Source organism: Parus major, chromosome 1 (genome assembly GCF_001522545.3).
Source record: "Parus major isolate Abel chromosome 1, Parus_major1.1, whole genome shotgun sequence".
Taxonomy (NCBI): domain Eukaryota; kingdom Metazoa; phylum Chordata; class Aves; order Passeriformes; family Paridae; genus Parus; species Parus major.
In genome coordinates, this window is record NC_031768.1 from 9,859,185 (window position 1) to 9,871,454 (window position 12,270).

The 12,270-nt window shown below is 34.8% G+C and overlaps 1 protein-coding gene across 12 annotated transcripts in view; it reads left to right on the forward strand.

Annotated features, from left to right (window-relative positions):
• DMD (dystrophin) overlaps nt 1-12,270 on the forward strand; it is a 1,134,919-nt gene that overhangs the window by 354,769 nt on the left and 767,880 nt on the right. For all 12 annotated transcript variants that reach the window (XM_015620877.3, XM_015620912.3, XM_015620930.3 and 9 more), the window contains exons 3-5: nt 5,086-5,178; nt 6,091-6,168; nt 9,089-9,181. Coding sequence is in view for 11 of the 12 variants with exons in the window: in XM_015620912.3 (XP_015476398.1) it covers nt 5,086-5,178; nt 6,091-6,168; nt 9,089-9,181 (264 nt within the window). In the remaining variant the exon portion in view is untranslated. The remainder of the gene's footprint in view (nt 1-5,085; nt 5,179-6,090; nt 6,169-9,088; nt 9,182-12,270) is intronic.

Genomic DNA, 12,270 nt, shown 5'->3' on the forward strand with positions numbered 1-12,270 from the left:
GAAAATGAAAAGTCAGAGATGTCTTCTTCAGCCAAGGTTTTACCCTTTGTAATGAAAATGTGTCTATTACATGACATTTTTAGGAAACAGTAAAAATATAAGCTTATTAAAGAACTTCAGATAATAGTTGTGTTTCAGTCTTCTGTTATCATGTATTTTGCTGAAGCTGTTATTATGGACTTGTTGAAATTTAGAGTGTTTATGAATCTTAGGAAATAGAAGTACATTTCTACCCTTCATGTTTGTGGGAGAAAATTTATGTCTTGTTGTGGTTAAGCCTAGATGGTAAGTAATCACTATGCAGCTGCTTTCTCACTCCACACTCCCTCCTCTTCCCAGTGGAATGGGGAAGAGAATCAAAAGCAGAACTTTCAAACCAAAAGCCAAACAGATAAACCCCAAGAAAAACAAGTGATGCAGAATACCTACAATACCCACTAAAGATGCCAAAACCCCTTCTCCTGGGCTGTGAGTGGCTGGGGCAGGGGAAGTGAGTGTTGCAAACTGGGCTTAAAACAGAGCAGATCTTTCTGGTGCCCAGTGTGGGGCGATGTGCCAGGCCCTTGAATCCATGCAGTGCAGTAATCCTGGTTAGCCCTCTCCTCCACCTGACTGGGGGCAGGGCCCTCTAATCTTGAGCAAAAGATACCCTGCTTCTTGCTCATGTAAGTGGAATAGGACTTCTTCCCATCGAGTCCATAATATAATCAGCTCTTCCATTCTGCCTGGGAAACTGTCCACTGGAAATCGGAGCAACAACTTTCCTTAAAGATCCCCCACTTGTGATTGCTTTTGCCTGCCATTCCCACAGCTGTGCCTCTAGGGTCGAGGTATGCTTTCAGTTCTGCTTCCTCATGTCCTCTCCGTGGTCCTGCTTAAACCTTATTTGTTCTTAATCACCATCTCTTCCTTTCTTTTCCCCTCTTTTCCCAACTTTCCCCTTCCTCTTTCCTTTCCCTTTGCTCCACTTCCCTTTAATGAAGAATTTGCCTCTTCTAATTTATTCTAAAATATAACAGCTAACAGTTTTATGCTAATTTTTTTTTTTTTTTTGAGCTTTAACTCATTAGAGAGCCAATGTTCATGAACAGATGTCTTTGTGCCTTCTCTGGGCAAGTTATTTTTTAATTATTTCATGATGTTCTCTGTATTTCTTTAATAATTACTGACTTGCATGTAGCTCTGAATAGAGAGCTTTTCACAGAACACCAGCTTTTCATGTAATATTTCCCACAATATTAGCCTCCTCCATAATGTATCTGATGAATAAGATGATTAAATAATTTAGTTGTTTGATAAAATTTATTTGTAAAATTTACATAGAGACAATGAGTTCTATTATAGAGTCTTTGGAAAGAACACAGGAACGACAATGAAAGTAGACAGCAGTGAGATAGAAGAAGCTTGATGTTTTGAGATAACTAAATGTATTCAAACCAAAAAAATTGCAATTTCAGTTATCTATTAACGGTTGATTTCAGTCTATTTCTTCATTTTCCCATTTTTTTCTCTTTTTTTCTTTTTCACCAGCTTTTGTGGTTCTTATGTAATGTTCTTTGGCATAAAATTGTTTCAGTTGCTGTCTGAGTTTGGAAAACATTGGACATATCATTTTAGTCTTCTTCATACTGAAAGAATTCTAGAATACACACATGCAGTTGAGTTACTACATGGAATACTCTAAGTGTGCTTCACTCCCTTACAACACCTGGAGGAAGATTTACTGCAAATTCCACATTTTCTTCACGTGTTACTTTGGCAGTAGCACGTAGTTCTAACACCATGGCTTGTGTAGTTGACCATGGTGTAGTGTAGCGTAGTTTTGGGTTTTTTTTCCATACCAGTGTAATTTGTGAATTCATTTCCCTAGTCATTATTTAAGTTGGAGGGTTCATTTAATCCATGATAAAACTGTATGTATAATGTTTTTTGTTGATTTTCTCTTAAAATAGACGCCTTGGATTTCGCTCAGGTCCCCCTTGTGTTGTATAATCAGTTGCAGCCAACAGCTCTATCAGTTAACCAAAAAAGTTTGTGTTTTAACCTTTATTTCACTCAAATAATGTAAATTAAAATTATATGTACAATTGCCAGATACATAAATCCCTAGACTTTCTCTTCATTCAGATTTTAATGAAGTCATATCTTAGATTTTAAGTTTGTTCTAGTTCTAGAAGGGAATTTCTGCTTCTGGTGCAAAGTCACCTTGTGCTACACATCAAGTATCTTTAGGCCTTCCTGTGTCCTGTACTCTCTCTGATTTCCTCCATCTCTCCCATCACTGTGGATTTGAAGAAAGGCAATTGAGTGAGAACCAACAATTCAGACTGAAGCTATTCTGGGCATTTTTAAATTTAGGTTTTGGATAAGTTTGTAATATAGGGTGACCAATAAATCGACATGCATAACAAATGGTAGGGGAGAGTCTTCTGAATATTTTCATTTCCTTTAGGTAAAGGACAGTGGTTTTAGGTCACAACCTAAAGAACTTCTCTGAAAATCTTACTTTCAGCAAGAATGTATAACAAATGAATAGGCATTTGTTTGGCAAGCCATTGACTAGCCATGCTTGATTTTTCACTGTTTTCCAAAGTTCAAGTTAATGCTTTCCAATGACACAATAAATTTATCTAATGCAACTTTGAGCCCTTTGTATCTCAGGACTTACTGCAGTGCCGATCCAGTGAAGGCATTCAATCTATTTGAGGAAGAAGACATAATTACCCCATTGCCAGAAAAACAGCAGCCTTCCTCAGGTTTAGAATGATATGTGTGGCAGTAATGTAGGGTCCCTTAGTGTATTTTTAGTTGTGATTAATGGAAGGTATAATTCCAAGATTTAAAAAAATCGATGGAACTTTTGGTTTAAGGTTTACTTGTAATACATTTGTAATTAATATGTCTTGCTAGGGATACTACTGTGCAGTGTCTTTATTTTCTTTCTAAAAGCTTTACCAAAAAAACCCCAAAACAACATACTATTTATTAAGCAGAATTTTTGACTGCCTAGATTGATTTCTACATAAATGTTATGAATAGTTTAAATGCTGCAAAAAGGAGGAAAGATGGAGACACAGGCAGTTATGAAGGCTACTTCTATTTTTCCTCTTCGATACAAATCAATATAATTACATTCTATAGTCAAATTGTCATTGTGCTCCTATTCCCAGAGAGATCCAGTAGCATTATGGGCACAACTCTTTCACAGTGTTGCACAAGGACCTATTGATTAATTTTCTAAAGAATGTGAAAGACCTCCCTTAAAGTGCATAGATCTTCTGCTACCCCTCTGCAAGATTAGGGAAGAAAGTAAGGTCTCTGATTTAGTTGCATGTTTTAATTTTAAGCATGTCCTATAGCTTCAGGAATTCTGTACATGACTTGACTCACATAATGGCACATGATTTATCATCCCATAATGTGAAATATTTTTATAAGACCATTTCTCATACTAAATGTGAGGCAGGAAATAGAGTTGCTGGCTATTATTACTTAAACAGATAATTCAAGTAGTGAAAGTAAATCGTATGTGCATCTGTTCAGTACTGGTTTTCAGATATTTAATAAAGTGGCAGCATATGTGTTAAATAGAAATTAGCTTAGTTGGAATGGGTTGTGCATGGTGTGAAAAGTGTCTAGAAAACAAGCATTCCCACTGCTGTGGAAAATTTGTGATGTTGAGGATTTGTTTGTTCCATGAAATAAGGCCTTACCAAAAAATGAAGGGACTGAAAGGAGCATTTGATTCAGAAGAACAGGCAGAAAGGTCATGACAGAACAGCTAATAGCAATGAAGTCAATGCTGTACCCATAGATATGTATTGATGAGAAAAAATTAATTTAGCACTGGATACTGTCCTTAATTCTGTTCTCTGTTTAGGTGTGACCTTCCAAAGGTATTGATACTTCCTAACCAAATATGTTTTTCATAAAGTTCCCAGCTAGCTGTAATGAGGGCTGCAGTAAGTCAACCAGAATGATAATGCTGGCAGGAAAACATTTTTTCTCTATAATGTGGATTCCAAATTTTACATTGCTCTGTAGTAAAAATGGAAGATATGCAATGTAGGTCAGCACGGCGTCAGTTCTAGAAAATTAAAATACAGATACTTCCTCTCAAATCAATCAAAGCATCCATCAAACTTTGCAAATTGGAAAAAATGTGGACATGTGAAACTATTTTTCATGGCACAAAATAATCACTACTTTTTATTTTGGTTCTCAACAGCTCTCATACATACAAAAATATCTAAAAATTCATAGGTGCACATAAAACTTGCTCAGCAACTAGACTGTAAAAAATATGTCTATATTTTTAATATTTCATGCTTTAGTCAAAGCATCAGATCAGAAACTTGGTTTGAATTTTAGAAAGAGTGGTTTTTTTTTAACATTGTCATATGGGGAAAAATCACAAGTATTTCCTTTCATCTTTCACTGATGCTAAGTACAAAATGTGAGCTGTCTGTCAGCCACTTAGGGAAGTGAGGCTGCAATCCAGTACAGTTTCGTGCCCTATTAACATAGATCTATTTCTAAGATCCTGACTAGAATAAGTCTGGCTCATCTCCCTCTGTGTACTTCCAGGTTTTTTTCTGACACATGGAGCACCTACTAGGCACTTAAATTTTATGTCACTTTCTGTGTGTTTGGACATTTTTTTTCTTGTTTCTTTCCTTTTATTTTTTTTCTCTTCAAATTATTTTTCCTTTTTTTTGTTGTTGTTTTTTTTTCTTCCTGATTTGCACATTAATTGCCAAGTCTTCTTTGTTTTCTAGATATATCAATATTTAGTTCTGGCTTATTTGTTTAAAATAATGGCATGTATTTGAAATAAAATAAACATCATTGTCTCTTAAACAATGGAACCATGTTTAAGACAGATATATGTGAAAGAATTCTGTGAGCTTAAATGTATTTTCCTCCTTTACTTGGTGTTCTACAATATATATATATATGTTCTACAATACATATGCTTTACTACAATACATATATATTCTGACACTGGCTTTTTACAGCTTTCTGGTCTTTTTTTAACTATTATTTTTGTCATTTGAACTAACCAGAGCAATTGTTTCATTTCAGTTTGGAAGACGTTACATTGAAGACCTTTTTAATGATTTTCGAGATGGACGAAGACTTCTGGAGCTCCTGGAATGTCTTACAGGCCAAAAACTTGTATGTGTTTTATAACACATTTACTGCATATTGAAGTCTTAATGTTGTTATAATTGTATTAGGTAATATTAACTAATTTCTGCCATTGATGAGGATCTGCGGAAACTATTTTCAGGGTTCTGAATAGGTTTTGGTTTCATTTGAAATTGTGGAAACATTGTGACTGAGAGCTGTATTAGACAGTAATACTTTGTGAGGCATGTACTTGAAATGAAAATATTCTACTGTATTGTATGCTCCTATGAAGTATGGCCCAGAGAAACAAGACTGAGGCAGGGTTCATTTAGGTATCTGGATTTTAGCTGGAATAAAATTCAATGTGTAGAATTCAAATGGTTTTCTAATGTCATACATATGGTCTACCTTGTTTGATTGTGCTTGTCTGAAAAGAGAGAACTGCTTGCTCCTATTAACCTGGAAATTCTAAAGTGACACAGTCAGAATGTTTTTTCAATGTCTTCTCTTCTGTTCCTGGTTGGACTTTGTAAGTACAGCATCTTCTTGTAAGAATGCTGTGAGATTGAGAGTCAAAATCCAGAGATAATATACTTGTACCGAAATATTGAACAAGCTGATGCTTATTTGTTTAGTATCAACATGCCATAGCAATGTTCTTAAATTGTACCATGCAGAGGATAACTAATTATGGTAAAAAGAATCTGGACTTAAGTAATTTTATATGCATTTCAATCATTCCATCACTGTAAATTACCTTCTAACTACAGATCCAGTTTGTTTCACAATTGACTTTATTTCATGGTGGGAAGCTGCATAAGCCCAGTGTATGTTAATATTCTATTCTCATAAAGTTATGAAATAGAAAACTATAGGTGTGTTATAAGATTTGAGTTACATACAGTGTACTCTACATTCTGATTTTGAACAGTCAAGTTTGGTTTTCTTTCTTTGTAGGCAAAAGAAAAGGGCTCCACAAGAGTTCATGCTCTGAACAATGTCAACAAAGCAATCCACGTTTTGCAGAGAAATAATGTAAGTATTCAGCCAGACAGGATCAGAACAGCCTGTACACAGCAACAAAATGCTTCTTAGGTGTTGGATCAAACACCTTGATCTATAGTATAAAAGTACTGGAGTCAAAGCAGCTTTGTGAAAATCATGTGAATTGGATATTTGTCATTCAGCATCAGGGTCGAATGTGTTTTAAGGAGTTTAAAATCGTCTTCTAGCAAATTTTGGCTAATACATCTATAATGGGTACTGTTTGAAGACAGATCAACCTGCATGGTTTTAATTCTAGTCAATGGTGTTTAAAATAAGTTTTCAAAAGTTAAATACAAGAAGTCATCCATAGCTGGTTACAAGATGCTGCCTATCAAAATATTTACTCACAATCTTTGACAGTTTTGAAGTCTGAAAGCACAAAGCTCTTCCTACAATAATTTTTTTTGTTAAATTTCAAAGGTCTCCCATGATTCAAAACACTAATCATATCAATATCACTTTCAATTCTACTTTGTAAAGATTGACTTTTCAAGCCAGTATCCTGTGAATCATTCTTGAGTAAATATTCTCACATTATCTTTCTTATGCAGGCATTATAATGGACAAATAATTTTAGCAAAACTTTTCTCTGGCCAACTAATTTTATCAAAACACTCCTCAAGAATAAATTAAAAAAAACAAACAACAAACTGTAACACTTGCTTAGACTTCACAGTAAGAGGTGACAAAAAATAGATAATGTATTCTGTGCTGTATATTATATTTGATTCCTTGATACCTGCAGGAGGTCACTAATGCTTGGTTTCAAGTGCTGAATAAAGTTATTGATTTTATAAATCTAAAGTAATCCACCTGAAGATTTGTACATAAAAAAAAGTGACCTTATAAGATTGACATAAAGACTTCCAGCTTGATTTTTCTTTTTATTTAATGGAATTTGATGTAAATAAATAGAAGAAAAAGCTTCTAAATTGTTCAAAATCTGCAACATTTGGCACTATTGAGAAAAAAATCATCAATATATTATTCCACACTATACAAGAAGGTTTTATTTGCATAATTGGGTACAAATAATCATAGAAAATGCTTTTTGAAGTATTCAGTGCCTATCAGCTGAATCCACTGGTGTGCTTTTCACTCAATTTCCAGAATACAATGATAGTCCCTTTCAAATATGTGAAGAAAACAGAGAGTACTCCAATTTGAGAAGACAGAAGAAAAAACATTGTATTAGGAAGTGAAGTGGCCATCCAATGACCATCATATTCATGTAATAAAAACCTTGTAAACTACATAAAATTTGGTATAGTGTGTATTAAGGAATACTGTACCTTGTCAATATGAAGTCTAAAGACCTGTCTCTGAAATTGTTTCCTGAAGTTTCAATAATTTGATGAATTATTTCCCTGGGACTTCAGGCATGCAATGGTTCTAAACTGAATTAAAGCCTGTGAGTAGTCTAGATTTTTCTGCTGATATGTTACATCTTTGCTCTGAGGTTCTGTAGTCATCTGTGTGGTAACACTGAAAAATGTTGCTTCTCCCAGTCAATCCATTCCACAGTTCTTTTTTTGTTCCCATAGAAAAGGGAAAGTGTTGAGGGGGGAGCACGGAGGATGTGAGGGTTGGGAGGTTGCCCCAGTGTAGGCTTAGACCTCCCTGTGAAAAACTCGACAATGTTCCTCTGCTTCAGTCAAACAGATGTGGCTCTGTGTGTTCAGGCTTCCACTTCCAAAAATGGATTTCATCTGTAGAATATGCAGGGAATGCCCTAATAAACATTGTAGGGTGTCACTTGCTGCAAGGGACTCCATTTTAAATTTAGCTTGTAAAGTCTAAGGTCCATTTGGGAAATGTTGCAAGACATTGATTGTTAGAATAAATAGCCAATCTCATGTCCTTTTAGTACAAAATAAAGAGCTTTTCTTACAGAAAAGAGCTCTTTGAGAGTTGTAGAATTCTTGATAAAATATCTAATTTGTGGTTTGTAGAAATGATCTATACATAGATGCATTAAAAGAAAAAAAGAAAATAGCTTGTTTTCAGTGTGCAAAACTTCAGTCAATTTGTAGATGGAACTTCAAATAACTTCAGAAGTGCACTAGAGAGAGAATGTTGCTGGTGAAGGAATGGGGTACTTTGCCCTTAAAAACATCAGTTCTGACCATGAGAAATTGCATCTATGAAACAGCAAGGATGCCAATTTTAGCATCATAATTCTATCCAAATGTTCAGGACAGCTTACAGTCTTCCATTTATAACCCTGAATTTGGCTTCCTTATTCAGATAGTATAAAAAAGCGAGGGAGGGTGAAGGATCATTTCCCATGTGGAGGAAGGACAATTCCATGGTGGTAAATAATGATGCATTATGAAATTACAAATGCATGATAAAATTATGGTAAACAACATTACTGGATGAACTATTGTGGAAAAGACTTGCTTAGATCATAATCACTGCTTTATCTGTATGTCAGAACATATCCTGTGTATATCTGTACACATTATAGAATTCAATTAAGGAAAATCAGGTTATAATTTAATCTAAATACTTAATGTCTTGGGTTTATAGGTTCTTACAGTGTCTAGATGTGTGTTTTAACGTTAAGAAAATTATATTATGTAAGATAGTACAAAGCAGAGTACAGTAGTTTTCCTGTCTGTGTGATTTGTAATTGTAAAAGCTTAATATAAAAGATATTTAAGTTATTATAACTATTACTTTTCATTTTCTGTTTCAAATCATCTTATAACTGGAATAGGAGGAGCTCCAGATCACTGATGTTTTCTTCTGGAACATTAATTATGCCATTTATAAAATATGAGTTGTATGTTTATGGAATAACAGAAACCAAATGGGAGATTTACCTTAGCCCATCCTTTCATCTCTTTCCAACCTCTTATGCTTGTTACTACTTTTTTACAATTATTTTTTGTTTCTATAATAGGTTGATTTGGTAAATATTGGGAGCTCAGATATTGTGGATGGAAATCATAAGCTGACCCTTGGTTTGATCTGGAATATAATCCTCCACTGGCAGGTGAGTGGCACTGCTCATTACTTCCTTTGAAATAAATACCTTTATTCCACTGATCTTTTCCCCATTATTATCCAGCAATAACTTACAAAGTAATCATAGACATTGCAGTATTCAAAATCAGCAAATATTATGGCAGTCTGCTTACCTATTATCAAGGATATTGACAAGAAGAAGAAAAAATATTTTTTACAGTATTAGCAGAAACTTTTTTGACTGTAATACCACAGATATTGCAAGATGATATATATGAGTTATCCTAACAAAATGGATATACAAAGCCAATGTGGATTTATTTTTAGTATCTTAGAAAGAGTGACTTCTCTATTTTAATGAAATAATCACATCAGTTGCTTTTAAATGCTGACCCTTCCTTCCAAGAATTATTTTTAGAACACTAAAAAGCTGCTAGACTGCCTATTTATTGAAGTAGATGTGGCTCATTTAGCTTCCTTTTTTTTTAGAGAGAAAAGGGGTTTTGTGATATGGATCTCATAAAAAAAAGTGTGGTAGATGAGGACATTTAACTAAAAAGAATTCTGAGATGGCAATAAAATCAAAATTCAAAAAGATCTGGCATCTAGATGCTCTGAATCCATGTGTTTGTGTGAATCTGGGCTGAGTCTGTCCAGCAGTGTTCACTTTGTTCCCCAAGCAATAATCCACAAGTTTTTCATGGAATAACAGGAAAAGGTGGTGCAAAACAAAGCACAGATGACTTCAAAACTGAAACACTTTTACCAAAATCAGATGTGTATCATTCATCCAAGTAAGGAACATTTTTATTCTAATTTTGCTGGACGACAGCAACAGAGAAAATCTGCAGATAGTTAACTCACTTCTTCCTTTGTCTCCTGCGTCAATATTCCTAGTTTAATTCCCTAAAATTGTTCTAAATTACTTAGTGAGAGCAGATGAAATATGATACCTAGCCACTTTTACCAATAATCCTTGAATCACTCAGTTTTAATTTGTATAAAATATGGACTGAGATGACTAATCATGTTCAAATTAATATTTTGTTTCTTCATATTTTATCCTGAAGCAAAGTGTTAAAGGTGTACTTTAGTATTAGCTGTGTACTCAATAATTTCTTTCCAATTGTTGCCACCCTTTCTCTTAAGGTGTACTTGCACAAACACACAGAAGACACAGGTTCTGGTGTAGCCTGATGAGCTTTTTGACAGCAGCCATGTCAAAACCAAGTTTGTCTGCAGTGCAAAAGTGATTAATTTCAAGCTTCATCATCACATAACTGTGATGGCAGCTGTGATGGTACCCATGGCTACAGCCTGAACTGCCTGGGGATGAAATGTCCAAGGATCATATTTACAAAACAGTGATTAGAAGTGTAAATCTTTGTCAGCATAATCATAATGATTCAGTCCAAATTTAGTCTTTACTTGGAATTCTGTGATGCCTTAAAGATCTAGAAATAAAACAACACACTTTTCAGGCAATATTAGTGTAGGAAGTAATTCAAAAGCTGGTCTTTAATGGGAGGCCTCAGCAGCAAGTATGGAAAAATGCCCACCCCACATAGGGTGAATACAGTTTTATAAATTTAACAAATTAGCATACTTGACAAGCATTCCCAAATAGAAGCACAGGTAATGAGGTAATGAGGTAATTCCAGCCTTAGTTCCACCTTTTTCCAGAACAATCCCCTTCCCCTTTAGATGCTAACTAACTATGATAAAGTGTCTCAAGATGCTGTTTTAACCTTGGTTCCCAGATTAGGACTGGGCCTTTAGGAATGTATTGTGTCTTGCTTTCTAACAGAGTAGGTGAAAAGCTAGCTACAAATCTATGTAGTTACACAGTACCAGGCTACAGAGCTACAAATAGATGAGAATATATAAAAGCAAAAAGGCAGAAATCAGTTTGGCTTCACTGTGTTTCAGTTTGTTCTAGTCATGAAGTACTGAAAGTGACCTGCACCTTCTGGACTTCTCATTTTATTCAAATTTCTGTAAATAAGATTCTAATTTGGCTAGAATTCAATTTTAGTTGTTTGTTGTTTGTTTTTTTTTTTTCTAAAGAGTAGGTAAAACCTGATTGGCAATGAGAAGTCATTTTTAAATAATAACCCTGTTACTGTTGCTTAATGGTGAGTAATTAAAAAAAAAAAATAAAATGGAAGATGTGTTTTGGCTTTTCTCCTTAAAAAATAACAAAACACTCAGGAGGTATTTCTTTGCTGCCTATTTCCTTCAAATTACTGGAAGAGTTCAAAGTAAATTTGCTTTTTTACAGCTCTGTGGAGAAATTCTGCTCTTTTCCCGATTTTCTTTCAAACTTTGAAGCTAATTGCATGATCTAGAATATGTTTGCCCTGTTTATAAGTAGGTATGATCTTACAAACTGACGGAACTTATGGTGAAACATAGCTGTAGATTTCTTAAGAAATTCTTCTTCCTGTTTGTTTGCCTATCACAGATTGTCCCTGGCAAGAAGCAGCTGGAAACACAATAAATTGTTCATACAGAGTCAGGGCCACTGAACTTACCTGCCACTTGTCTCAGCTTGGTGAAATTCCAAAACCACTATATTTGTTTGTAGTCTGTAGAAGGCCTAGAGACAAATAAATAGGAATCCACAGGCTGTTTGATTTATTGCATGCTTGTGTAGTTTGTGTTAGTTGGTGAAATCCTGCTTTTGCAGATCTTGAGAAGAGTCACTTAGAGGAAATTCATCAGTCTACATCTAGAACAAAAAACACCAAGAAAAGATACGAGATTATTGTTTGTGTGAACACTTGTGTTGTTGTAGATGAACAGGCAAAAACTTTTCCAGTTTCACATCTTGCAGCCAGTAGTGCATAAGGACACAGCTGTACTTATACATATGACAACATGATGGTCTCTTACAAAAATGTTAATTTCTTTGTGTAAAAATAGCTTTAAAAAGAAATGGTAGAAGAAAGGTGCATGACAGGAATAATGCCAGTACCAATCCAAATGGGTATCAGCAGTCCCACTGAGGAGAGGCAGTGGTAGAGGTGGTAAAGGCACTGCAATGGACAGGATTTGATGCACTGTTGCCACTCTCATCTCTGTGCAGTGGAAATACCATGGCTTTCTGCATCCCCT